Source organism: Zeus faber (genome assembly GCF_960531495.2).
Source record: "Zeus faber genome assembly, chromosome: 11".
NCBI lineage: Eukaryota > Metazoa > Chordata > Actinopteri > Zeiformes > Zeidae > Zeus > Zeus faber.
Genome location: NC_137205.1, coordinates 31,070,422 through 31,095,650, shown reverse-complemented (window position 1 = coordinate 31,095,650; position 25,229 = coordinate 31,070,422). Strand labels below are relative to the sequence as shown.

At 47.2% G+C, this 25,229-nt stretch overlaps 1 protein-coding gene across 1 annotated transcript in view; it reads right to left on the bottom strand.

Moving 5' to 3' along the window:
- Positions 1 to 305: 305 nt before the first annotated feature.
- Positions 306 to 25,229, bottom strand: part of tnrc6c1 (trinucleotide repeat containing adaptor 6C1) — a 46,561-nt gene continuing 21,637 nt past the window's right edge. Inside the window, exons 4-20 of the mRNA XM_080010143.1 lie at positions 20,405 to 22,867; positions 17,657 to 17,857; positions 17,038 to 17,204; positions 16,371 to 16,448; positions 15,661 to 15,879; positions 15,159 to 15,428; positions 14,545 to 14,664; positions 14,376 to 14,459; positions 12,863 to 13,100; positions 9,771 to 9,935; positions 8,857 to 9,030; positions 8,281 to 8,430; positions 7,855 to 7,965; positions 4,959 to 5,162; positions 3,923 to 3,996; positions 1,767 to 1,906; positions 306 to 942 (exon numbers count right to left, since the gene is read on the bottom strand). Of these exons, the coding sequence (XP_079866269.1) occupies positions 579 to 942; positions 1,767 to 1,906; positions 3,923 to 3,996; positions 4,959 to 5,162; positions 7,855 to 7,965; positions 8,281 to 8,430; positions 8,857 to 9,030; positions 9,771 to 9,935; positions 12,863 to 13,100; positions 14,376 to 14,459; positions 14,545 to 14,664; positions 15,159 to 15,428; positions 15,661 to 15,879; positions 16,371 to 16,448; positions 17,038 to 17,204; positions 17,657 to 17,857; positions 20,405 to 22,867 (5,222 nt within the window). The 3' untranslated portion in view covers positions 306 to 578. The remainder of the gene's footprint in view (positions 943 to 1,766; positions 1,907 to 3,922; positions 3,997 to 4,958; positions 5,163 to 7,854; positions 7,966 to 8,280; positions 8,431 to 8,856; positions 9,031 to 9,770; positions 9,936 to 12,862; positions 13,101 to 14,375; positions 14,460 to 14,544; positions 14,665 to 15,158; positions 15,429 to 15,660; positions 15,880 to 16,370; positions 16,449 to 17,037; positions 17,205 to 17,656; positions 17,858 to 20,404; positions 22,868 to 25,229) is intronic.

The following is a 25,229-nucleotide window of genomic DNA, read 5'->3' as shown; positions in this document are numbered from 1 at the left end:
TGGCTTGAACAAGGCGGGTGGAGCTGCATCGTTCCCTTTGAGCGTCACCTGCTGCGGCTCATTCTGATTATGCTGAAATGTGGGCGAGCTGCAGTGGCGTGTGCTCTCCCCCTCGCGGGGTTCGCTGGCTCAGAGGTGAGGGCGTGCACGGTCTCAGGTGGTGGGGGGGGGGGGGGGGGGGCGTGCACGGTCTGAGGTGTGTGTCTGTGTGGGGGGGGGGGGGGTTAAGGCTAGAAACAGTGCGGAGAGAGTTCTAAAACCACCGTTATGATCTGGGAGGGGAGGTGGGGGGCGGGGGTGATGCGTTTCCATAGATCTCTGAGATGCACCACAGAGTAGTTTCTCAGGAAGTGAGTTTCCGTTGAGGTGTCGTCCTCCCTCACGACAGACATACAAGTGAAACTTCTGACGAGAGAGAGAGAGAGAGAGAGAGAGAGAGAGAGAGAGAGAGAGAGAGAGAGAGAGAGAGAGAGAGAGACAGGTTGAACAGCAAACAGGACGCAGCTTGGTCCTCTCGTTCTCCCTCGCTCCCTCCCCCCACACTGATTATCTCCACGTTGGGTTGCCAGGTCTGGCTCCTACATGGACTCCCCACTCAGCAGGTCACCGGGCAGCAGCGTATTGATTGGGGTGGGACTCCCCATGACCCTGCCCTCCTCACCACTCGGGGGCCCCCACAGGCTGGAGTACTGCGGCACCCCGCCCCACAGCAGCTCGCCACCCGGCTTGGCTCCGCCCCCTCCCAGGCCGCCGCTGTTGTTGTTGTTCCAGTGGGGGGAGTGGCCGATGGGGTGAGAGGACCCGCCCATCCGCGTGTGATTGGTTCCTGGGTTGGCCTGCCAGCTGGTGGTTGCCCCTAGCGACTGGCCCTGTGCAAAGAATCGGTTGACGTCCTCCTCCCCGGCAAACTCTGCCAGGATGGTGGTGTTGCCCAGCACGCACCTGGAGGGAAACCAGAGTCGGTCGGTCACTTCCTGTTGTGATACTAATTAGGGTTGGGCCGGTGTAAAAATGTACAAACCAGTTTGTCATGACACGTCTTATATTCGGGTCAACGCCGTCATTTGCCAGAACGTCTCATAATGATTAATGCCGGCTCGGTCGCTTTGCACAAAATCAAACCGGTTCAGGCTCGTACACCGGACCAGACCGGCAAAACCGGAGGTCGAGCCAACGCTGATACTAATAATCAGATGAATAATGAATCTATTATGGATCAAAACACATCAAATGGAATTTTCTTGTTCAGGCAATTTTTTTCACTGCCGTGTTCCAGCCCCGCCCGGAAAATGCGTCTGCCCTTCAGGGTCTGGCCTCCGGTAGCTCCAGGTTTACTCGGCGCGACCAGAATCTGCCTCTCGCCAATCAGCGTTCTCGGAGGCGGGACTTGAAAATGTGACGACAGAATCAAGATGTGTGACCAACAGAAAACAAAATGGCGACTCCGACAGCGAAAGGCTTGAGTCTGTTGTCATGTACTGGTAATAGTTGCAGCATCTTCAACTTTCCCCAAGTCCTGCATGACTTTACTCTGGGTCTAGATGGCAGAATTATTCCGACGTCACAAAATCTCTCGTACGAAGACTTTTTTCGTCTGGATAACATATCTTGGCAGACAAAGTTCTCCTTTTAATCTCTAAATCGAGTAATAGAGATACTTTGTGTGGAAGTTATGAAACCATTTTACGCTTCATCAAATACCCCCGTAGGCCCAAATGAGTATTTAATTCCCGTGCCCGTTTGCCAGGGTGACTTGGGGGACCTACATGTGCAGGGACTTCTGGGCCTTGGCAGCCTCGTCCTTGGAGCTGTAGCGCACCACGGCGTTGCCCTGCGTCAGGTTGAGGTGGAATGTGATGAGGGGGCCGTGCTGCATGCACAGCGTCCGCAGGGTGGAGCCGTCGATCTGCATGGGCACAGGGGAGCGAGCGCAGGGTGAGGCAAAAAACAAAAAAAACAAAAACAACAAGACAGACAACAAGATAAAACTGTTTTTTTAAAGATTGCTGCTGCTCGTGAGCGTGTGATACAGAGTACTCGGTCCAACAGTCCAGTATCAGAGACTTGGACTGTTCGTTTTAGCTCATTACAACATTATGATTTATATTCGGTTCACTGGGGCTGTCAGTCAATCAACAGCTAATATTACATTAACATGTGATGAATTACAATTAACAATAGAATTGTCTTTTTTGCCACTATCAGCGTACAAGATTATAATTGTGTATATCTCTCCATATCTAGAAACACCTCATTCACATTTGATTTGATGCAAAATTTTGAAAATTAGAATGTAAAGATATGATTGTGGAATCTAATGGTTTTACAAAAATCTTTTGATCAACTCAAATAATTGCAGATCACACGCGGTTATACCATAACTGTGATAGCTGTTGGGGATGGTAGCTCAGGAGGTAGAGCTGGTGGTCTAGTGATCTAAAGGTTGCTGGTTGGATCCCAGGCTCCTCCTGCTAGCATGCTGTAGTGTCCTTGAGCAAGACAATTAACCCCTAATTGCTCCTGATGGCTGCGTCCGTCGGTGTTTGAACAATTGTAAGTCGCTTTGGATAAAAGCGTCTGATCAATGACTAAAATGTAAATGTAAATGTAAATAGCTCTACAATTACCTTTACTCCATTACGGCCTTGCAACATGCAAGTACCTACTGTACTAATGCAGGGATTCTCAAACTTTTTTGGCTGGCGACCCCTTAAAAAAAAAAAAAAAAGTCTGGCAACTCGCCCATATTGATCTAACAACAGCATAGTTAAGACCGTGTCCGAATCTCCATGTAGTTGGCACCTCAAGTGATTAGAATTTGAATAAAATCATTGCCATTCGTGCTACGTTTGTGCTGATTTGCGCAGTAAAAATGATAATTTGTGATCCTTCTCTCTGTCCTCATTACGGAAAATGTAGCCTACTGAAGTTATTCATTATGCAACTACTGGATAGATTCGCTGAGAATTATAAAAAGAAAAAATATTTTAATTGATAAAAATAAAAATTGAAACAAACAACAACACCAAAAAAACCCTACTACATTTTCCTTATTTTTGTGCATGTTTCAGAAAATCATCTGGCGACTCCCAGAAAACATTTGGTGACCTGTCACCCTGTCTGAAAACAGGCTGTTTCAGTGGGCGGAGCCACCCTTCCGAGGCCCCTAGTTATGTTTATTTACTTGGTAAACTTTAACTAATTTCACCTTATCATTCCACCAAAATCTGTTTCAGAACAAAAGGCAAGAAATTGCTGAGTCACTCATTTTACGTCTACAAGGCCTCATTTAAAAGTTTGCTCCCACTTTCACTACGGTGTCCGGAATGGCGCGGAGCTTGGAGCAGCGCGGGATAGGGCGGGGCTTGGGGCTTTCCATTCTGTTACGGAGAGGTCGGAAAATACAATAAAATAAAAGCGTCTTTGGTTTTGTTCGGAGAAACGCGGAGCTGATGACGCATCGTAGCCTACAGCGAGCAGAATTATTTTTTAAATTCTCACATTTCCCTCGTCTGCAGTTTTGTCACAGACAGTTGGTACTAATTCCACTTTCTTTCAAAAGATTTGTGCTGGTTTCTACGGCCAACAACAGAGCAGTTCGCGTGCTTAGCTCTTAGCTTCGACGCTAGTGGGTCCGGTCGCGCTCCAGCCGTGGGTGGAGTTCCTCGGATGGAGGGCGCTTCTAATTCTACTCAAGTCACGTATATTACTGCGATGACATCTATAAGGGCGGCAATGCTGAACGGCTCCTTTTAGGACGTGCTTTCTGAAATACACAGCTCGCAAAAAACCGACTGGGTTGTCTCTTTTGACAGTTTGTGTGTTAGTCGGCCCATCACGGAGCCAAATGGAGGGGCCCACGCACTGACAAAGTGAGGTTTGCATAATAGGTCCCCTTTAAATAAAGACAGAGAAGACGCACCTGTGGCGTGAGGTTCCTCAGCACCAACCAGCTGCTGGTTCTGGCGGAGCTGTCCGTGCTCCAGGTGGTTCCTGCTGTTGGAGCGACAGAGCAACAGGAGGAGAGAGGAGGTGGGATTGAGTTCAGTCAGAGAGTCCACGTCACCAACGTGTGGCCAGGAACAGGGCTGGGCCGTCTGACATCAAGATAATATTGACATCGCGAGATGAGACGAGGTATCGTCTGGGATGTTGGTCATTGTCATTTCTTGACATAGAAATGTTAATACATACATTTATTCTGTGTAAATATCTTACGAGAGCACCGATAGCCAGCCCCAAAAACCTTTATTGAGGTGTTGGTAAAAAAGATATGGTGGACTTTTATTTGAATATGACAGCATGTGCTGAGGTGTAAAAACCTTCCCGACCGAGGACACAGGGGTTTAAAAAGCTAAGTGAAAAATCACTAAATGTCAGTTGGTGGAGGGGATGACGTGTTGAAACATAAGAGGCTGTGCCGTGGGGCGGCATCACCTTTCGCTGGTGAGACACTCACCACTGTCGGTTGCTACAACAGGCCGCACCCAAATACCACTGATCATCAACGCCACAATGTTCCACGAGCCGACACCTACGTCTGAACCAAACTCACCCCAGATCAAGGCTTCTTTTTACACCTTTCATGCTTTAAAAAACAATAATAAAATAAGCACGGTATACCTCCTATCTGTTTAGAAACATCCACCAAGGAAAATGAGTTGTGACTATTGAGATAAAATAAAATGAGTAATGCTCAACAACCATTTAGTCAATCTTGCCTTGCAACAGCTGAGGCATGGTTGCCAACTTGGCAACCACTTCCAAAACTTGGTGTCAGGCTCTGAATAGATCGATATTATAATATAGTTAGATATTAGTTATGTTTTTGCCAGCCCACCGCAAAACCTGAATGAAATTTGTACACACGCAAACCAGCGTTTTTTGTTCGTTTTTGTCCCATCTATCACTCGCCCTCACGTCCCACGTCCCCTCTTAGGGCTCAGTGTGCAGCTCACCTGGCGAGTAGGAGCTGCTCCACCCTTGAGTGAGGCCCAGCGAGGTGCCCCCCCAGGTGGAGGAGGGCTTGGTGTTGGTGAGGCCCGGCGGGGGGCGGGACGGGGCGGTGCTGCTGCTGCGGCTGGCCTGGGGAACCTTCCACAGCTCGTGGGACAGAGGGGCCTGGCTGTGGGACCAGGTGGACTTCATGTCCGACAGTTTACCTGGACGGAGGGGAAGGGGAGGAGGAGCATGGGGAGAGAGAGGTTGTTGTCACCACGCACTCAGAGAATGGACGTGAGGTCCTACATGAGAATAACCAACTCTGCCCTCCCACAATCGTAGGGTCCGTTGAAATGGACGCTGAGACTCCTGTCTATCCAAACAGCCAAGTCACCAAATGATGCACAACGCTTCCTTATTTTAATTGAAGGTCAACGACTCTCAACCCCTTTCACATGGCGGACTCTCAATTTGATCTGCATGAGGCAGCAGAGCCCATTTGACTAAGATCTAGACTCTGCGATCCAACCGGAATAGATTTTCATTGTCAAATCGGATTTAGCGTCTCTACTCTAATTTAGGGGAGTGAAACTAGAATCATCGCAGTGGTCAATGGACATTCTGTAACAGTCCAAACCGTGCCAAGTCTTGAAAATGAAATATTGGTGGCGTCTAACTGTTAATCATTTTGCTCAGGAAACCCTGGAACCAGCTGAAGGACCCCTGGGTGTCCTCGGAGCACATGGTTTAGAGCCACTGGTTTAGGTGGTCTTGTTTCAGCTTTCAGGTGGAATTTGAGCCCCGAAAAATGACGTATTTGTCTTTAATTTAAGCCACTGAAAGACAATATTAAATGATTGTCCAGACCTAAGTGTGTGCTCATGTGTGCGTGTTTGTGTGTGATTCAGGGAGCACGGCAGACTCTTATGAGCACGCTTGGAAACACCCCACCCCAGCAAACATTTTGACCATATAATTGATGTATATTTAACCATATACACCTCAAAATGTCTGCTCCGAAAATAACCCATTTACACACTCGTTTGGAGCAAGGCTTCACTAAACACAGTGAGATAGTCCACCGCACAAATCAGCATGTTAGAGCTCAGGTCCATGCTCACAATACAGCAGGAAGGAACAAGGAACCCACAACAAACAGCTCCTCTGGACAGGGAAGGCTCTCCATGCTTCACACAGGCAGTCGGGAGATACACTACCTCATACCACCGGGGGGGGGGGGGGGGGGGGGCGGACAGGGAGACTCCCAGGACAAAGATCGTACTCACTCGGATGCAATGTCTAATGGCGTTTTTCCACCGCAAGAACTTACTGAGTTCACAATTTTAGTCTCAAAATGCTGACATTAATCTCTGGACATAAATATGTACTTTTTTTTTCCCACATGGCCCAAATCCTCTTCCGTAGGTTTTGGATTGAGCTTAGATTAGTGCCAGTTGCTGTATGTGCATGTTACACACTAGTTATCACTTACATGGTGGTATGGTTACATAGAATTCTCCAATTATATTTTACTACCCTTGTCTTTAATTAAACTGTCAATGGTAGAGAATAGAATATCTCTTTATTGTCATTGTACATGTAGGATACATGAATTTGTCCTCTGCATTCGACCCATCCTACACCTGGGAGCAACATCTGCAGGGTAGCACCCGCGGACCAACTCCCGCTCTTGTGCACTTTGCTCAGGGGCACCGACAGCTGTGTTAACCCTAACATACGTACATGTGTTTTGATGGTGGGAGGAAACCCACTCAAACACGGGGAGGACATGCAAACGCCACACAGAAAGGACCCGGGATTCGAACCCAGGACCTTCTTGCTGTGAGGCAACAGTGCTTGCCACTGAGCGTCAAAAAGAAGACCATTTAACCCCTCTACTCTTGATTTCTACAATCCTAATTTAGCCAAACCACATCAGGAATGCACTCTTTAGGGCTGGGTATTGTTGAAAAAAAATGACGATTCCAGTACCAGTACCAGAACTCTTAAAGTGGTACCGATACCAATGGAGTAGGTATTCAATACCTTTATTTTTCTACAATACCCATCATGTGAATGGAAGCATTCAGTTGGGTAAAATGCTAAAACTCCTCCCCACCCAAATGATTTTTACACAAATAAATGTTGAAAGTGTTCAAATTATTGGAATATTTATTAAATAACTGTACAAAACTGTACAATATAGTGTTTGGGCAGTGTCATTTTAAACAAATAGCCAGTACAGGAGGAATGATGACTGCGAGGAAATCCTCTTTCACTGTTCGTATGGACACCTGACTGTTGTTTTAAGACAGACTTAAAGAAATGTAAACCTGTCCTTTAACAGACTGTTGTAGCTGCTGCTGAGGTAGGGAGCCAATCACACGTCACATTAAAATGAAAAACGCCTGCGGTGATTGGCTGACTTGTAGCTGCTGCGGTATAAGCCGGTGACACGTCGCATTAAATCAACGCTTGCGGTGATTGGCTGGGAGCACAACCATACAAAGCCATTTTTTTTCTAGATCTGGGTCTAGAAATGTTAAGAATCCCATTTCTAAACATTCCATGTTTAGAAAAAACATGAAACGCAGACATCGTTTGACCGGAGAAGCTTCCATACTACTTGGTATTGGGTTATTTCGAACCCCGGCCCTAGTAATAATAGGTGTTTCCAATCTGTGTTTTTTGGAGATCCATGGAAACACACGGCAAGCTGGTGAGCTTGCAGAGGTTCAGCACACCTTTCCAAATTCCTGCGGTGGAAAAAGGGAGCAGGGAGGTCTGGGTTTCACAGAGAATGTTTGATGTTTTGGGGAGTCGAGGGGTAGGGGGAGGCTGTCGTTACAGGGATAACCCACTGTGATGGCGGGGTGGAGGGGTTCAGGGCAGGACGGGCACGAACTAGAGTACCTGCATCGTCCGTCTCCGGGGACGACAGACTGAACGAGCTAGAGTAGGCACTGACTGGCCAATCAGTGGATGGAGGCAGAGCCTCGTTCTGAGATGAAGTGGGGGAGGAGCCTGAGGCGATGTCGACCGCACACAGACAAAGATAAGACAGAAATAAATAAAATAAAAGAGAAAAAAGGCAAAGGAAGAGAATGGGGTGAAGAGAAAAGAAGCAAAACCAAGTAATGACAGATAATTAAAAAATAAGTATAAACTATATAATGACTGTAGAAGCAGTTCAGAGTAAAAAAAAAATAAAGAAAATTAAAGAAATAGCAAAACATAAATACAATAAAGCAGTGTTAAAACAAAAACAAGCCCCTTTTCAGAACTTCTTAACATCTTAATCATCATCATCCTCAGCCCTAGACACATTAAAATCCTCACCTCCACTCCGGTCCCGCAGCAGGTAGCGGTTGACGTCCTGGATGTTGGTGTTGATGGTGGGCCCGCTGGGGACACTTCCCGGGGTCACGTTGGGATCGGTCTCAGGGTCGATGTTTTGGAGGCCCTTCCAAGGTACACCAGGGCAGAACTCTGCGAGCAGACGTGTCACACACTTAACTCTACTGAAGGTTTCCTTGGTTGACCTGTGCTTTCATTGCACCTCGACCCAAGCAAAATTCTGTACATGAGACCTCAAACAAAGCTGTAGATTGTTTCTGACTTTAAAGTGGTAATCTATGAGATTGATTTGTTAAAAAAACAAAAACAAACAAACAAACAAAAAAAACCACATTTCATATTGATTTTGCTGGTAACTTTGCTGCTAAAGAATGTACGGAACGGGCAAGCACAAGAAGAGATGCCATGGTGAATTTGATAAACCAAACTAAGAAAATAAAATGACCTTCTAAGAACGAAGATGAGGAAAATATGTTGCAGTTTAAAATGGAATTCTGGGACTTGTTGTGTAATCCACCCAAAACGATCTTGATGGATCGACCCCCACGCATTCCTGACCTGGTGGCCAGTTGATGTTGGTCCCGTTGGCCATCTTGTCGTTGCCACTTTTACCTTGGCCCCAGCTGTCTGGGGGCACAAGGGGACTGGTGGGGGATTCAGCGCTGGACATCAAGTTGTAGGAACTGTACGAGTCCTCCAGCTGGGGGGGCTTCCCTGGGTGGCCCAGGCTGGCTGATGAGGGAAAACAAACAAACATTTTTGGTACGGTTCCTAACAATGCAACACATACAGTGAAACAAGTCAAATGTTGAATGTGTTTTTTGATACATTTGGGGAACAGCTGTGTAGGTCAGTGGTTCCAAAACTAGTTTTGTCCAACGCCCCTTTGAGTAGAAAACCTTTCACATCCCCATTCCCCCGCCGATCCATTTTCTTATTTTTTATTCTTGCCATTATTAAAGGCAAAACAAGTTGTAGCAAACTTAATATTTAAAACAATAACATTATAAAGGAGACAAACATCCACGTTTTCATCCAGCTTTATGCAATAGTTTGTTGACAAATAAAACAATTAGCAAGTTAAATCCTGCTCATTGCAAACTTTATAAGAAAATAACATATTTTTCCCATTTTGACATCATTGCTCCTTCAGTTCCTGCAATATTTTGTGGATGTAAAAATATATAGTTTATTTTTTCTCTAATATGTGATATATTTAGTCATGAAATTTTTGTTCCACTCTTCATAATTTACCCTGAGTCAATCTACTGCACCCCTGCCCCCTTGGAATACCTTTGCGCCCCCATTAGGGGAAGGGCCCCACACTTTGGGGCCCGCTGGTGTAATTCAACATAGTCTCTTATGTTTACCCTGAGCTTGGGTTCAGTTGAGGAAAAAGAAAACGGTTTCATTTTCAATTAAATGCAACAAGATAAATGCTCATATTAACATAATTCCATGTTCCTGCTCACCGTGCTTGCCGAGGTTGGGCTCCAGGGGAGAGGAGCTGCCAGAGAGGCTGTCCATGGAGTTGGGATGTGTCCACTGGGACAAGCGGGACTGGGGCTGGGGGGGCTCCTTCAGGGACAGTCCCCCCACCTCCATGCAGTTTACATTCATGTTTGGATTCAATCCAGCTGTGGACGTCATTACGACAGGTTAGTTAAAGCGCCAGCAAACTGGGACAAGGGCTGAGTTGAATGGATTTACCTTTGTATTTTGTAGGTATTTAAAAATAGACAATGTACACATCGTTTATATTTTCAATCCAGCAAACTACTATTCATAGGAAACCAACAATATGATCTATAGCAAACTATTATTCAAATTATTTGTTATTATTCAAGACAGGCCTTTCAGCTAGCACAACCTCTTTGAATGCTTTACTATTGAGAATCCACTCTGCTGAAGCTTCCCGCTGTGCTTCAGTGCAGTCTAATGGGGCAAACGATTTAGCTTTAAGATAACATAAAGGTACTTTATTAATCCCCAAAGTGAAATTCTAGTGTTGCGGCAGCAGTGACAAACATGACAACACACATCATTTCCAAAAACACATGTTTTTGAATCAATTACCACACACACACACACAGTATATATATACAGATACACACACACACACACACACACACACACACACACACACACACACACACACACACACACACACACACACACACACACACACACACACACACACACACACACACACACACACATATACATATGTGTATAACTATATACATATAAAATAACATAATAAATAAAAAAGATAGAAATAATAACAATAGAAATAAACAGAATAAAAGAGAATTTAACTTAGTTAAAGCTAAAGCTTAAAAGTGGAATTTAAGTGTGAAGTAAAAATGTTCCTTGGAGGAGTTTCCTCTCCTGGCACAGGGCGGAGTCATTGTAGGTGCTACTACGGTGCAGGAATGAGCTCCTGTAACGTCCTTATTGAAGGAGCCTCTGGCTGAACACACTGTTGTGTGAGCAGCAGGTTGTGTAGGGGCTGTGCAGTGTTGTCATGATGCTGAGCAGCAGGTTGTGTAGGGGCTGTGCAGTGTTGTTATGACGCTGAGCAGCTTGTGCAACATCCTTCTCTCCACAAGCAGCTCTAGGGGCCCCAGAGCGGCCCCTAGCACAGAGCCTCCTTCTTTATCACTTTGTTCAGTTTCTTGGAGTCTCTGGCTTTAAAGCTGCCGCACCAACAGAAGACTGCAAAGAAAACTGCAGGAGCCACAACAGACTGGTAGAAGATATGCAACATCTTGCTGCACACATTGAAGGAGCTGAGCTTCCTCAAGAAGTAGGGTCTGCGCTGTCCCTTCCCGTATACAGCCTCAGTGTTGCATTTCCAGTCCAGTCTGTTGTCCAGGTGAACGCCCAGGTACCTGTAACCCTCCACCACCTCCACCTCTTCTTCCAGGACGGAAATAGTATTTGGCTTAGTCCCGGCCCTCCTGAAATCTACAACCATCTCCTTCGTCTTGGTCGCATTTAAGAGGAGGTGGTTGTTTCCACACCGTGCCATAAAGCGCTCCACCAGTTGCCTGTGCTCAGTCTCCTGTCCACCAGTGATACACCCCACAACTGCAGTCATCCGAAAATGTCTGCAGATGACAGGACTCTGAGTTGTATTGGAAGTCTGAGGTATACAGTGTGAAGGGGAAAGGTACAGTCCCCTGCGGTGCTCCTGTGTTACTAACCACCGGCTCAGACACGCATTCCCTCAGCCAACTGCGGTGTGTCTGTCAGGTAGTCAATAATCCAGTAGGTTGTGGAGGCCTCCACCTTCATCTCTTGGAGATTCTCTCACAGCACTGCAGGCTGGATCGTGTTGAAAGCACTGGAGAAATCAAAAAACATGATCCTCGCAGTTCTGCCTGCTTTGTTCAGGTGAGAGTGGGCTCGCTGAAGCAGGTAGATGATGGCTTCTTCACCTCCAACCTTGGGGCAGTAGGCAAACTGCAGTGGGTCCAGAGAGGTGCTCACCTGAGGTGTGAGATGTGCCAATAACAGTCTCTCCAGGACTTTCATGATGTGTGATGTTGAGGCAACCGGTCTGTAGTCATTGAGGACAGATGGAAGGGATTTCTTAGGCTTCTTAGGTACGGGAACAAGGCAGGGTGTTTTCCACAGCACTGAAACCTTCCCTTGGCTCAGGCTGAGCTTAAAGAGGCACTGTAGAATCCCAGAGTCCCTGGGGCTGATACCATCCTGACCCGCAGCCTCGTTCTGGTGCAGTCCCTCCAGCTGCCTCTTCACCTGACTACAGGAAACAGACAGGTGGGTGGTATAGGGGGGCTCTTTGTTTCCTGACGTGGGGGATGTGTATTGAAGTCCATGGTGGGAGTTGGGGGGTGAGGCACAGTGTGAGTTTGTGGTCTGGATCACTGAGGAGGTGTGAGAGGGAAGCAGCTGTGGGGGCAGGGAGGGTGTGGGCTCTGAGTGGCTGGAGGTAGGGGGGAAGGCAGCTAAGCGTCCTGTGCTGAACCTGTTAAAGAACAAGTTCAACTCATTGGCTCCATCCAGGCAGATCCCCCTTCACGTTGAAGCCCGTGATCTTTTTCATTCCTGACCACACGTCCCGCACGTTGTTTTGCTGGAGCTTGCACTCCAGCTTCTGCCCATATGCCTCCGTGCTCTCTCCCAGTCTCACTTTCAGCTCCTTCTGCACACTCATTGCTGGAGTACATACAGCGAATATTGTTGGCTACAGCGGGTTGCCAATAGGAAGCGATGCAACTTCCTGTTTCGAGTCTCTTAGTTTAGCGCTGATGTAGCCCAAATAGCTGATATGTGCAAAAGAATCAATAATCTGTGAAAAACCTGATGAAATGCACAGTTTGATGATACATTTATTTTCAGTATATCATACTGTATAAAGACTGAAAAAAATGTGAGTTTCACCGAGCAGCAGTAAGAAACTGCAGCAGAGTGGTCAGTTTCTGAATAGTAAAGTGAGGTTATGACCAGATACTGTATAAATGATAAGAACCAGGCCTGGGTTGAAAAACAGAAAACCTATCCCTGAACCCAGAGCTGTTAAAGTGTCACTCACAGAGAGGGTAGGGGCTGTAGGCGTTGGGGGACGACTGCGGCTCTTTGGTCTGCAGGTCGGGGAGGCTTGGGGCCTGGGGGTGGCCTGGAAAGGAGTCCAGGGCTGATTTGGCCGGGCCGGGGTGCAGGCCGGCGTGAGAGGGAGGCGGCTGCTGCTGCTGCTTGATCAGCAGGGCCTGGGCCAGCTGGCGCTGGTGCTGCTGGATCTGCTGCTGCATGTTGTTGATTGTACGTGCGACCTGAAAAGACACAAAACAACATCACGCTTTGTGTGATATGGATTTTTTGACATCTTCTAATACTGTAGATTACATTCAGGTTTAAAAAAAAGAACTATGCCAAGCTTTTAAAAAAAACTTATTTTAAAATACCTTTTGGAACCAAGTCCTTTTTTTGTTTTTATTACCAGGAATACTTTGTAAAAGGTGATTTAGACATTTTAACAAGACAGAAACGGCTCTCATTGTACAAACCCTGATCCTACGTGTTATTTTAGTTTTGCTGATAATGAAGAGCAGAACTACTTTGGTATCAAAGTTTGCCACCGAATGCCAAAGGAATTTTTTTTTTTTTTTCTTAACCTGTGCTGTCAACATGCAGGACGTACAACACAGAGTATTTGTTCCATTGCATTCAGGACAGAGTTCGTCTGCAAGTGGAGTTGAACTTGTCAACCTGCAATGAAACTCTTTATTCATTCTTTAACCATCAACAACTGCTGCAACAACTCTGTCCTGTGACGAGCTGTAGAATGACAAGAGCACACAACCACCAGCAATCCCCCTCTTTGGAGAACTGTTTATCATGTTTGGGTCTATAAACAACTGATCACTACTCCAAGAGGGAGAATCACCACGGTGAGACAAATAAACATAGAAACAAACAACATTTACACACAAAAACATCAACATTGGACAACAACATGTTTTGAAAAACAGTGAATTAGCTCCAGGAAAAGTGGAACTACAACTGAGCACATGGCCTCTTCCTGTCATAGTTATGGCAGCAAATGAGGGAGGAAAGGTGTGTGTGTGTGTGTGTGTGTGTGTGTGTGTGTGTGTGTGTGTGTGTGTGTGTGTGTGTGTAAGATGTCCACCGGTGAGTGTAAATGACTTATCCCCATTGGTTCTGGTGTAGAAGGTTGGTGTTATGTTGCGGCGCCTCCAAGCAGCAGAATGTGCCCCGAAGCCCCCCCAAAGTCCGCGCCCCTATAGACACCCTACGGCTGCAGGAAAGCCCAGAGTACCCTGCCCTGCGGCCACAGAAGACCCCGGGGCCCCCAGAGAAGCCAGAGGGCCGTGGAGCAACCCCAACACCCAGCCCTGAGGAGCATGACCCAGTCCCAGGGAGCACGACGAGACCCCGCACCCCAGGGGCGCACACATACAACCAACCACCAGGTGGAGGCACAAGACGCAGCCACCGGCACAGAACCCGGACCACGGGCGCAAGGCACGGACCAAAGGAATTTTTGGCCTTTGTCAGTATTTACCAAATCCATCAGGAACACTCACTTGCTGCTCTTGCTGTCGGATGGGGCCGGAAACGTTGCGCTGTGCCTGCAACATCTGCTGCTGAATTTGTAAACGCTGGTATGCCTGTGAACAGATGTGTACATGAAAAACTACAGGCGACTGAAGCGGGTGCACGTGCTAGAGGAGCGGTCAGCCAGATGACACGTACCAGTTGCAGCTGGTAGAGTTGGTTGAGGAGGGTCATATGCTGAGGGTTTATTGGTGAGGTTAAAAGTGCAGGATTCAGACCAATGTTTTTTGCAGCGAACTGTAAGAGCTGTGCTTGAACCTGCGGAGCGGGAACACGACACCGTCAGCCCACACACACAGGAAAACGATGAACCAGCAACGGTAGAGCTGTGACAATGATCACATAATCACTCAATCACAAATTAACTTAGCATTTAATATTATGGCAGATTGTGGTGTTGTTCGATCCTTGGAAAATGTCTCAATCATATGCATCATGTATATACACAACACGGTAACCCCACAGTGCAAGTTGCCATTACTCTGGTTTAAATAGCAGAGTCAGGGGCTACCAAATACAACCAATTAGGATTGCATTATGAATTTTAAGGATTGATAACACGCGCCTTATCGCTCCCATCTCAGTCCACTTCGGATAATTGGTGATATTCACGGAAACATTGGTAGAGACTACTATAAACCTTTTTTTCCTGATAATCCAAAAATAAATAAATAAATAAACAAACCACTATAAATGGCCGTTAGCAAAAGAGGATTTTGAGTAGAGTTAAAGTGAGACTGTGTGTTTTGTACCTGAGGGGACAGAAACTGAGGCACTTGAGTGCGTAAGCTCGGCTGGGAGCAGCCGAGGGGCGGCACTGGAGGCTGAGGAGGAGGAGGCTGCTGCTGCTGCTGCTGCTGCTGCTGCTGCTGCTGCTGCTGCTGCTGCTGCTGCTGCATCTGCTGCTGCTGCTGCTGCTGCTGCTGCTGCTGCTGCTGCTGCTGCTGCTGCTGCTGCTGCTGCTGCTGCTGCAGGGCCCGGGCTTGTGCTGCCCCGCCACTTCCAAACATTCCACCCTGCATCTGAGGGAGGGAAACAAAGAGCTATGGATATAGAATATCTATAGTCTGCTGAAATAGCAGTAGTTATGAAAATAATCACAATACAGTACAGAGTAAGACATCTTTGTAAAGAGTAGCGTTAACCCAGTCCTAATATCTGCAGTATATTAAAAAAAAAAAGACGTTACTATAAAAGCAAGAACAGTATAGAATAAGGTATCTGTGAATCATGTGTGAATGTCTCCTCTCTCACCTTATCCATGAAGGGCGAGCGGGGGTCCGACGAGGGGTCTTTGGAGATGAGCGGGGGCCGCGGGCAGCCCATGGGCTTGCTGATGAGGCCGTTGTTGTAGTCGTGGCTGGCGACGCCCATCCCCCTCTTGTCCAGCTCCATCTTCTTCTCCAGCAGGACGCTCATGGCCTGGTCCAGGTTCATGTTGTTGCTCTTCAGAGCCTCCTCCGCTGGGTCCCTCTGCCGACACACAGAGCAGGGAAACCCGCAGTCACACACTGTCATGTAATATATATCATGTCGGGGATGGTAGCTCAGGCGGTAGAGCTGGTGGTCTAGTGATCTAAAGGTTGCTGGTTCGATCCCAGGCTCCTCCTGCTAGCATGCTGTAGTGTCCTTGAGCAAGACACTTAACCCCTGCGTCCGTCGGTGTTTGAACAATTGTAAGTCGCTTTGGATAAAAGCGTCTGATCAATGACTAAATGTAAATGTAATGTAATCATGTGATTTCAGTATCGCTTGAACGCCGATTTGACCACTGATGACAAATGTAATTATTGTTCGTTGGTTTGAACAAAAGTGTTTGCGAAACGCTGTAATGATATACAAAGTTAAAAAGAAAAAACATGAGAGGCAAAGGTAAGTGGTGACTGTTACCGGCTGTTTAAACTACAATGAAAATAACAGTCAGCTTTAATGAAGTGTTGGGAGGCTGTTACTTCGCTACTCACAGGAAAGCCCATGTCAGTCAGCTGCTTGATGAGACGATTCATCATCCAAGTGTCTTCCTGCTTCCCCGGGACCTTCCCCTGCAACTGGAGAAGAGGAGAAGAGAGAGGGTGATCAGCAAACTGGTTTGATATGATGCAAAACATCAAACAATAGAACAAGATTATATGTATAACTATATATATATGATATCTTATTAATTTGGACTTCAAAATTATGTGTGATAATATGACAATGCCCAGTCCAGAATCCCATTATAAACGGCAAAGCTGTTGTGGTGTGGGGGTGGTTTAAGCAGCCACACCCGTCTTGGGTCTAGGTAATTGGGCCCAGGATCAGGGGTGGCTGTACGCCTGTTGTTCGTCAGAGCAATAAATGAGCACAGGTTAAATCACACATCCCCACACACATACACACACACACACACACAGAGGAGGAGCACTTGTCATCACATGTTTCCATCTGCTCCGGGTTGTTCCACCTCTTATGGAACTGCCACAATTGTTTTTTATTCGGATTTACTTTCTTTTTTTTTTTTTTTTAATCAAAAAGAAAATGGCTGTTTCATAAAATGTGCCAGCTAAAAGAAATACTGTAATTTTGTTTAAAAAAATAATCACATTTTCGGGGAAACGGGTAAGCAAAGATGTGACCACCGAGCCCTCTCACCTTCGGTGGGCCCTTCTTAGGTGCGTTTCCCCAGGAGTTGCATGAAGAGTTACTCTCCTGCGAGGTGGCGCTGTTCCACATGTCTCCCTCATCTGCATCCCACTGGCTCCTGGACAAACTCAGCTCTTCACTTCCGCCGCCCCAGCCATCTTGCATAGGTTTGGGAGCTGGACAGAGAGGGGAGAGAAGATTTAAGGTCTGTATGAATCACGCACCGTAAAGAGAATGTACAATAACGACTGTTTGGATCATAGTTTCACTGCTATCTTCCTAACTAGAGTCACTAAATCATATCCAACAACAGGAATTCACAGATAGGGCTCCCTAAATCTAAATCGTATTAAATGGGATCTGTGACCTAATGGGTACCAGATTAAGGGTCCTGGATATGAATAAGGTTGAGAAATGTGTCTACTCTGTGTGCAGAGACTGCCACCAGGGGTCAGTGTGGATTTGTGCAGCAGTTCCAATGCCCCTGCCTCCATGTCCTTGACACATCATACGATAATTAATCCTATTTCACTGGTGGAATACAAATGAAGCATTTTGCCAATGCTCAACATACTTAAGAAGCCCGTCCATCTGTCTGGCTGTGCCCAGACAATGTCATGCTACTCACCGGGTTTACAGGATGCAGGTCCCATCGGTGGGTTTCCCATAGAGGGGTTGCCCCTGACATAGCCATCGGGACCGCCGTCTCCCCAACCCCCAGTGGCCTTTCCCCAGGCGGATGTTCCATTGTCCGCACTGACTGGAGGCGCGGCTGGCTCCCCCCAGGAGCCCTCTGATTTAGCATGGGAGCTTGGCAGATCACCCCAACCTCAAGGAGATACAAGGATAGGGGCCAGTCAGCAATAGTATTAAAGGTAAAATCTGCTTTTTTTTTTTTTAAACCTAAACCCTATTTTTCAAGCATTGGGTGTCAACCTGTAGTGATCCAGAATAGTAGAAAATAATGTTTTCGTATTGAATAGCAATATGCATGCTATATATATATATATATATATGCAATATGTTAGCCTGGGCACCAGACGATCCACAGCTAATGTTTCATTTTCTCTGCAGAATATGTCCGGCCACCCTCCCATCCGAACTGATTTCTACCCGACCTTGCCAGGGACGGACCAATCACAACCGTTGCGATGATGATTCAGAGGACAGCCGTTGATGCACCTTACCAAGATGGCTGCTGCTGATGCAGAACGATCTGTTGAATCCACTATTGCGACAGTATTAAACCACTGGATGGTACATGGTACTAAAAAGCTTCTGTTGATAAGAAAGACATGTTTGTCATATATGCGATAGGATTTGGTAAAAGTTTAATTTACCAACTCACTCGCTCAACGCTGCGTTACATGTTTTGTTGCTCCGAGTGGTTGTAGGTCTATCTAATTGCGTCCAGAGACATTTCGGTCTGAACGGAAACGGAAAATGAACGGAGAGATTCCAGACCAATACGCATTTGCGAATAATAATCAATAATGATTATTATTATATATTATTACAAAATTGATAATCAATATAAACAATTATAATGCCAATCACTCGGGTTGATTCCCAATGATCTAAAAATAAGGTTTAGGTTAAAAAATAGTTTTCCTTAAATCGTACTGAGCAGCAGATGCACCAGTAAACAATTGGAAGGTTGCTCTTACAAACACTACACACACACACATACAAGCAGCAATCACACTTAAATGGTCCAGTTATATTACCTTTCGTTTTTCTAGAAATTCCCCTTGGAAAAGAAACGTCATTCTATTGAATCAAAGCGTTAACTCCCCTCACATTGGGGTGTAAATTGCCAGCTTTGCTTAGAGGGAGAGGTCCTAGGCCTGACCTCAGCAGGGTGGGGGACAGTGGAAGAGAAAGCCTGTTTATGATTTGGCCCAGCTCGATGGCTCTCGGCATGAGAGAGACCGCGGGATCTCAGAGTCTGTGGCAGTGCCAGTGCCAGGTCCAGTTTAACACTTTCTCCAGGGAGAGTTCTGGATTTAAAGACCCTGGTTAACACCCCGTGCTGTTAACACATTGAACCAGAGAGGAGAAGGCAGACATGCAAGAAGACGCATTTTACTGATATTTTTTCCTCTCATTCTCTTCATTTACTGTCATGCAGAAAATGGTTTCAAGGAGTTCACACATCAATTTTCAAACTGTAAAACCCAGCTAGAATTCAAGGGGAAACCATTGTAGACTTTGTTTGCTCACCACTTAATTTGCATGATGTCGTCTGAATGTCTCTTAAATGGAATCAATTTCTAAGGAATTATTCCAAAAAGATTAGTATTGCCCAGAAAAGGGATGCCAATCAATTAGTCAACTGGATGCCAAATTTCACTCCTATCAACCAGCCATTAAGAATAATGCTTCACCTGGAGTCAGATGGGTTTTTCTTGCGCAGACATGCAGTTTCAGATAAGAGACAGCAGGGGGCTGGCCCTTCTCTGCTCCCCCTTCTCTCCCATCTAGTGACAGATGGCGGCTCCCCCTATAATAATACACTTCCGCTCCAGCTCAAACTGTTTGCGGTACATCGCTTTTTTCCACAAGGTGCTTTGTAAACAGCATTCTCTAGCTTCCGGTACCCGAGCGGGGTTGCCAGGGGTACCCTCAGACGGGCCCCAGTGTTGTGAAATCTGAGGAGCTTTACGCTGGAGAGGGGGCTGGCGTTGCCTGACTCCTAGTTATTCAAGTAGATGAAAATCCAAGGAGGGCAAACGGGGTCAAGATTTTACCTTTAAGTGGATCAACAGCTTTGAGCTTAACATTGCACTGCACTAACAACCTTTCCTGCTAGATAAGACAGACCTGATGTTTGACGCTTTTTGCTTCCATTCTATGAAGGCAGAATAAAATACTGGGGCAGATCTATTCAAACCCTTTTCACCATATTACTTTTAGTGCATTCCAAGCCACATCCTTCTAGAGAATGTGATGCAGTTGCATTAGCACTGCAACTAATGTTATTTTCATAACTGCTTAATCTGTTGATTATTTTATTTTTGTACAGTTCAACGATACAATTACTCTAGTACATCTCAGTATTCTGTCAGTATTCTGTCATCTGAAGCCACATCTTAGAATTGCATAACATGTTAACTAGGCAGTCAAACTTTCCATTTCACAAAATGGAGCAAGCACAGGCGTACAGAGACTTTATGTTTAGTTATAAATATCACACATAACTTTTACCTTTTACTTACATCACTAAAACAAATTATTTTAATTACTAAAACTGTAATCCAATAACACTTCTGTTGATTGATTAATGGGGTATTAAATTAAACGTACAAAAAGAAAATGAAGCCCTAAAAGGAAAAAAACTCCCCTGGTTCAGACGGTAGATATGCAGTCGTCTTACCTTGAGCCATGAGAGGTGCTCTGCTGTGGGACGGCCCAGGCTGGTGGGGCAAGGGTGGCTCCATCGGCACGCTGGGGGGGGCAGGGTTCTGGGGGCTGTGGCCATGGCTCGGTAGTGGGGGAGGTGGGCCGTGGTAGGGGTGAGAGTGGGAATGGGCATGATTGTTGCTGGGACCTGGGGCATTATTGCCTCCCCCAGGGGCTGCTTTACCTTGAGACTTTCCTGGGTTGTTCCTGTCCCACAGGTTGACTGCTTTGCTGTAGGCACCGGGGTCTCCCCAAGCTGAGGTACCATCGTCAATCTCCATCTTGCGTCGGATTGAAGGTGGGGAGGGCTCTTCCCAGCCAGTTGGGTCTCCTGAGGACTCCTGTTTATTCCCACTCCAGTTCCCACTCTGCTTAACTGGTCCTGAGCCACTCCACGAGCCCATACCTCCTCCACTGGGCCCCTCCGGGGGCTTGCCAGCCCAAGTTTGTGCAGGCCCAGTGGGGCGCTGGCTAACTGGCTCCCCCCAGCCTCCAGGACCTCCAGATCCAGATATTCCAGGGCCTGGGGCAGGTTTTCCCCACCCCCGGGCATTCTCCTTCCATCCTCCTGCATCTCCCTCCCAGCCAGGGTGTGTGGAGCAGCTCTTTTTGTTCTCTTCGGGCTCTCCCCAGTCCCCTCCTCCTCCACCCCCATTGTTTCCCCAGCCATGGGAGCCTTTGGGTTGCTCTCCCCAACTCTGGGGCTTGATCTTGTTGTGAGGCTCATCCCAGCCAGCAGACTTCTCCTCTCCCCAACACTGACCTTCATTCTTGGGCATATTCGTAGAGGTGCTTCCTGGTTGGGGATTTCCCCAGCCCCCAGGACCACTGGGAGTTTTTTTGTTGCTAGGTGGATCCCCCCAGCTTGAGCTTGTCTGGTGGGTAGCAGCCATGCTTCCACCCCAGCATGGGGCTCCCTGAGGACCAGGCCCTTCATTTTTGCTCACAGAGTCAGTCCTCTGCGGGGGGGCAACATTAGTGCTAGGGGGCCCCTGGAGGTCACTGGAAGTTGGACCAGTGGGCCCAGAACCCCAGGTTTTGGGGTCTTTATCAGCCTTGCGGTTCTTCTCGTCCATTTCCCAGAAGGTGTGCTGGCGGACTGGGGTTTGGCCCCAGCCTGCGTTGCACAGCACCCTGGGGTCTAGGTCAGGGGCAGGCAGTGGAGGGGCCGGATCATTCCTGGAGGAGTGGTCCCTGCTGCGGGGGTGTCCATCCATACTGTCACTGCTGCCTTCACTGGCACCAGCTGTGCTCAGAGCTCTGCTCCATGAGTTGGCCTGCTGATCCTGGGGAGGAGAGCCTGGGGTGTCCCAACCTGCCTTAGCCTCACTCGTTTTCTGCTTCCCCCAGTCTCCACTTGGTTGATCGCCCCATCCTCCAGAGCTTGCTCCATGGCCCCAGTTTGAACCGGAGTCCCATCCAGTCGCCTCTTTAGATGAGGCTGCCTTTGAGTCTCCATTGCTGCCCCACACAGAGCTGCTATCTTCGCCATTGAGTTGTGGAGCACCAGCTTGCGACTGGCCCAATGAGCCCATGCCCACAGGGGTGTTGCCCCAGCTAGGCAAGTTGCGGATGGGGCTGGGAGACTCCTGCTTGTTAGTGTGATTTGGTCCGTCAGTGTTAAGGTTCTGAGGTTCGGAACTGAAAGACACATTCGTGGACGAGGAGGGGTGTGGCTCTGAAGGGTCAGAGGGCATCATGCCACCCCAGGCACTGCCACTCCCCAAGGGATCGCCATTGGCGTTAGCTCCCGTACTGGCGTTAGCCTGAGCTGGTTGGGCACTGGCTTGGTTGCAGAGGTTGGATGGGGATTGAGATGGGGGGTTGGAGTTAATTCCCCCTGAGCTGCCTCCCCCTGTACCAGTCACGTCGTGCCCCAACACAGGCCAGGCTGACGGGTTGGCATTAGGGTTCAGATTCAAGTTAAAGTTGGAGGTGGAGGAAGAACCCCAACCCCTGTTGCCCCCCAATAATGGGCTTTCACTCTTACCATCACTCCCCAATGAGGACTGAGGAGGGCAGTGGGCAGGCCCTGGTCCTGATCCCCAGCTGCGATTGGCTGCAGCCTGGTTGGACAGCATGCTGGCCCCAGTGTGATTGGCAGGGCTGGGGCCAGAGCTGGCCTTGCTGCTAGGGTGGTTGGCAGGGAAATGGCCTGCCTGACCATTAGCCCCTGTGGCCATACTCATTGTCGTTTTAGTGCTGTCACTGTCCAGAGAACCTGGGTCAGCATCCAAGGGGCATCCTCCTGGAGAGTCCTGACTCTGGCTGTGGTTGATTGAGGGCCACACCTCTGTGTCCTTCTGGTCAACAGTCAATTGATCCCAGCCGCTTAGACTGGTGGAAGGTGATGTGATACTGGCACTCCGATTGGCTGACAAGTGTCCCCAGAGGGGATTTTCATACTGGGCTCCTTGGCCACTCTTTTGGGGCAGTTCTACAGGTGAAAAACGAGAACAAATGGGAAAGAAGGGGAGAAGAGAGGGATGAGTTAATGACCACATTACATCCACACCTAAACATTGGTATTGATGTGATACAAGGGCAACATTCAAAGTCTCTAAATACAGTTAACATTACATGACACCAGGCAGTAAGAACACTCTAAACTAGTGGATAAACGAAATACAATTGCCACAAAAAAAAAAAAAAAAAATCACAAGAACGTAGATAAATATTAGAAATCTACGTAAACAAGCAGAGAAGATACATTTAAATATCATGTCTCCATGGGACAAAAGCATGCCCTGCAGTTCCATAATTATTTGGCAATAAAGATTTAATTCTACGCAATAAAAATATACTATTATACTAAATGTAATAAAATTCTTCCCTTGAAATTGCTGACATAATGCTGCCCCCTCCTTCTTTCCTTGGACTAAAATACGTTTCCAACAAGCAGGGCAGCCTTTGCAGCAACCTCTAATGAGACCATAGAGGAAGCATCCAATGACAGAGGGCAAGCACACACCCCCCGATGCCCCCCTTGCTCCCTGACCTCCTGATCGCTGCAGCCCTGGCTCTGAGCAGTCCCCCCCCCACCAAGCCTTTCACCTGTGGAACTGCTACTTAAATATGGAGCAAAGGCTGTTAAAGTCAATTTTTTTCTAAATCAAAGCCCAGACACGAGGCGAGCGTGAGCGAGTGGGAGAGACCTCAGTGAGCTCCCTTGAGTCCCAGAGTACATAGAGCATGGGATGGGGATCAAGAATCGGGATCAAGCCATGATCCTGATTATGATCCTGCCTGCTGCACTAATCACCTTGGCACCGTTTCAAGTTTTTTTGTTCCCAGCTTCTTCTCCTGTTGTTGTTGTTGCTTTGGTGTTGACTTAACATGCATGCTCCGTGTGTGTGTGTGTGTGTGTGTGTGTGTGTGTGTCACAGCTAAACCGCATTATTGTACTTTGCATTTTACCAACCTCAAACGTCAAACGTACATATGCCTGCAAAAGAATGCAGGAGAGGGAAAAAGATAGAAGGGGGATGAGAGAAAAAGCAATGTGTTTTTGACAGACAGACAGACAGACAGACAGACAGACAGACACAGACACACACACACAAAGCTCTGTCATTCTGTTGCGTCGCTCCAGTTGGGAGTGCAAGACCGCCATTTTCTCAGACCTGAACTGGAGCCAAAAAGGCTCTGAATTACCATCTCCACCGCTTACCATCATCGCTGAAACAACATGCAAGCTTTTCTAGTTCGTACAGAAACACAGCAGAAAAAATAACAACTTGTGCACAAGTGGCGATGCACTGCCGCTGTAGCTTAAAACGCTAGCCAGGGCTCATCTACGCAGGGAAGAAAACCAACACGGGACCAAAACAATGCAGAGCAGCGGAGAAGTCTGCTGAAACGGAGAGAGAGCAGAGCCAAAGGCAAAGCAAAAAAGGTTGTTTGAAAAAAAAAAAAAAAAAAAAAGGAGGAGGAAAAAAAAAGGATGCAATAAATACCTGTGGAGATGTGCCTTCCAACCATCCTGTAGCGCGCTAGGTTTTGTGCAATGCAATGGCCATTCTTGTCTCAATATGTCTGCTTGGCTCACCAGGCTTCTGAGGCTCATTTTTGAAATGCTGCCAAGAAGCTGCACAGCTCTCGCGCAGCATGAGAAGCACCACCATCCCCCCACCCTCCCCCCGCTTTCGACGGGGTCCCTCCCTCTCCATCGAGTGCCTCTCTCTGGTTTTATTTATATCGCACTCTATTCCTATCCTGCCAGAGGATATTCCCCGGCTTTCTCACCCTGGGAAAGCGCTGCTAGCAGGCAGGAGAAAAGTGTGTTTATCCGAGCGTGTGCTTTTGCATGTTTGTGTGTATAGTGGGGTCTCGGTTAACAGCATGTGTTTAAGTGCTAATCGGTATCTATTTTGGTGAAAATAATTATTTACTGAGCTGGTAATTTTTTTAATAAAAAGCCATTCAATGTTGGCTGTTTCCATTGCTGGTGACGTGGTCCGCCTTTCCCAGCAACAATGTGAATATCATGAAATGGGCATCAATGGGCATCATAAAGGATTGACACATTTCACACTCACAAGATATGAGATATGTTGTGGCAAAAAGGGAGACTCTTTAATATAGTCACTAAATATTGAGCCAAGACCACACCATGTCCAGTTAGCACTGCCTCTCATAATGGAAGGTTGTTGAATACAACGTGTTGGAGCGAGGGGGAGAGGGAGACCTACTGCAAGGGAAAGAAACAAGAAGACTGACGCACTCCTGCTGGCGCTATGCAAAGGCAAATTTGAGGCGATCTCAAAGGACAATACCCTGGTTAATTTTAAAGAGTGTGA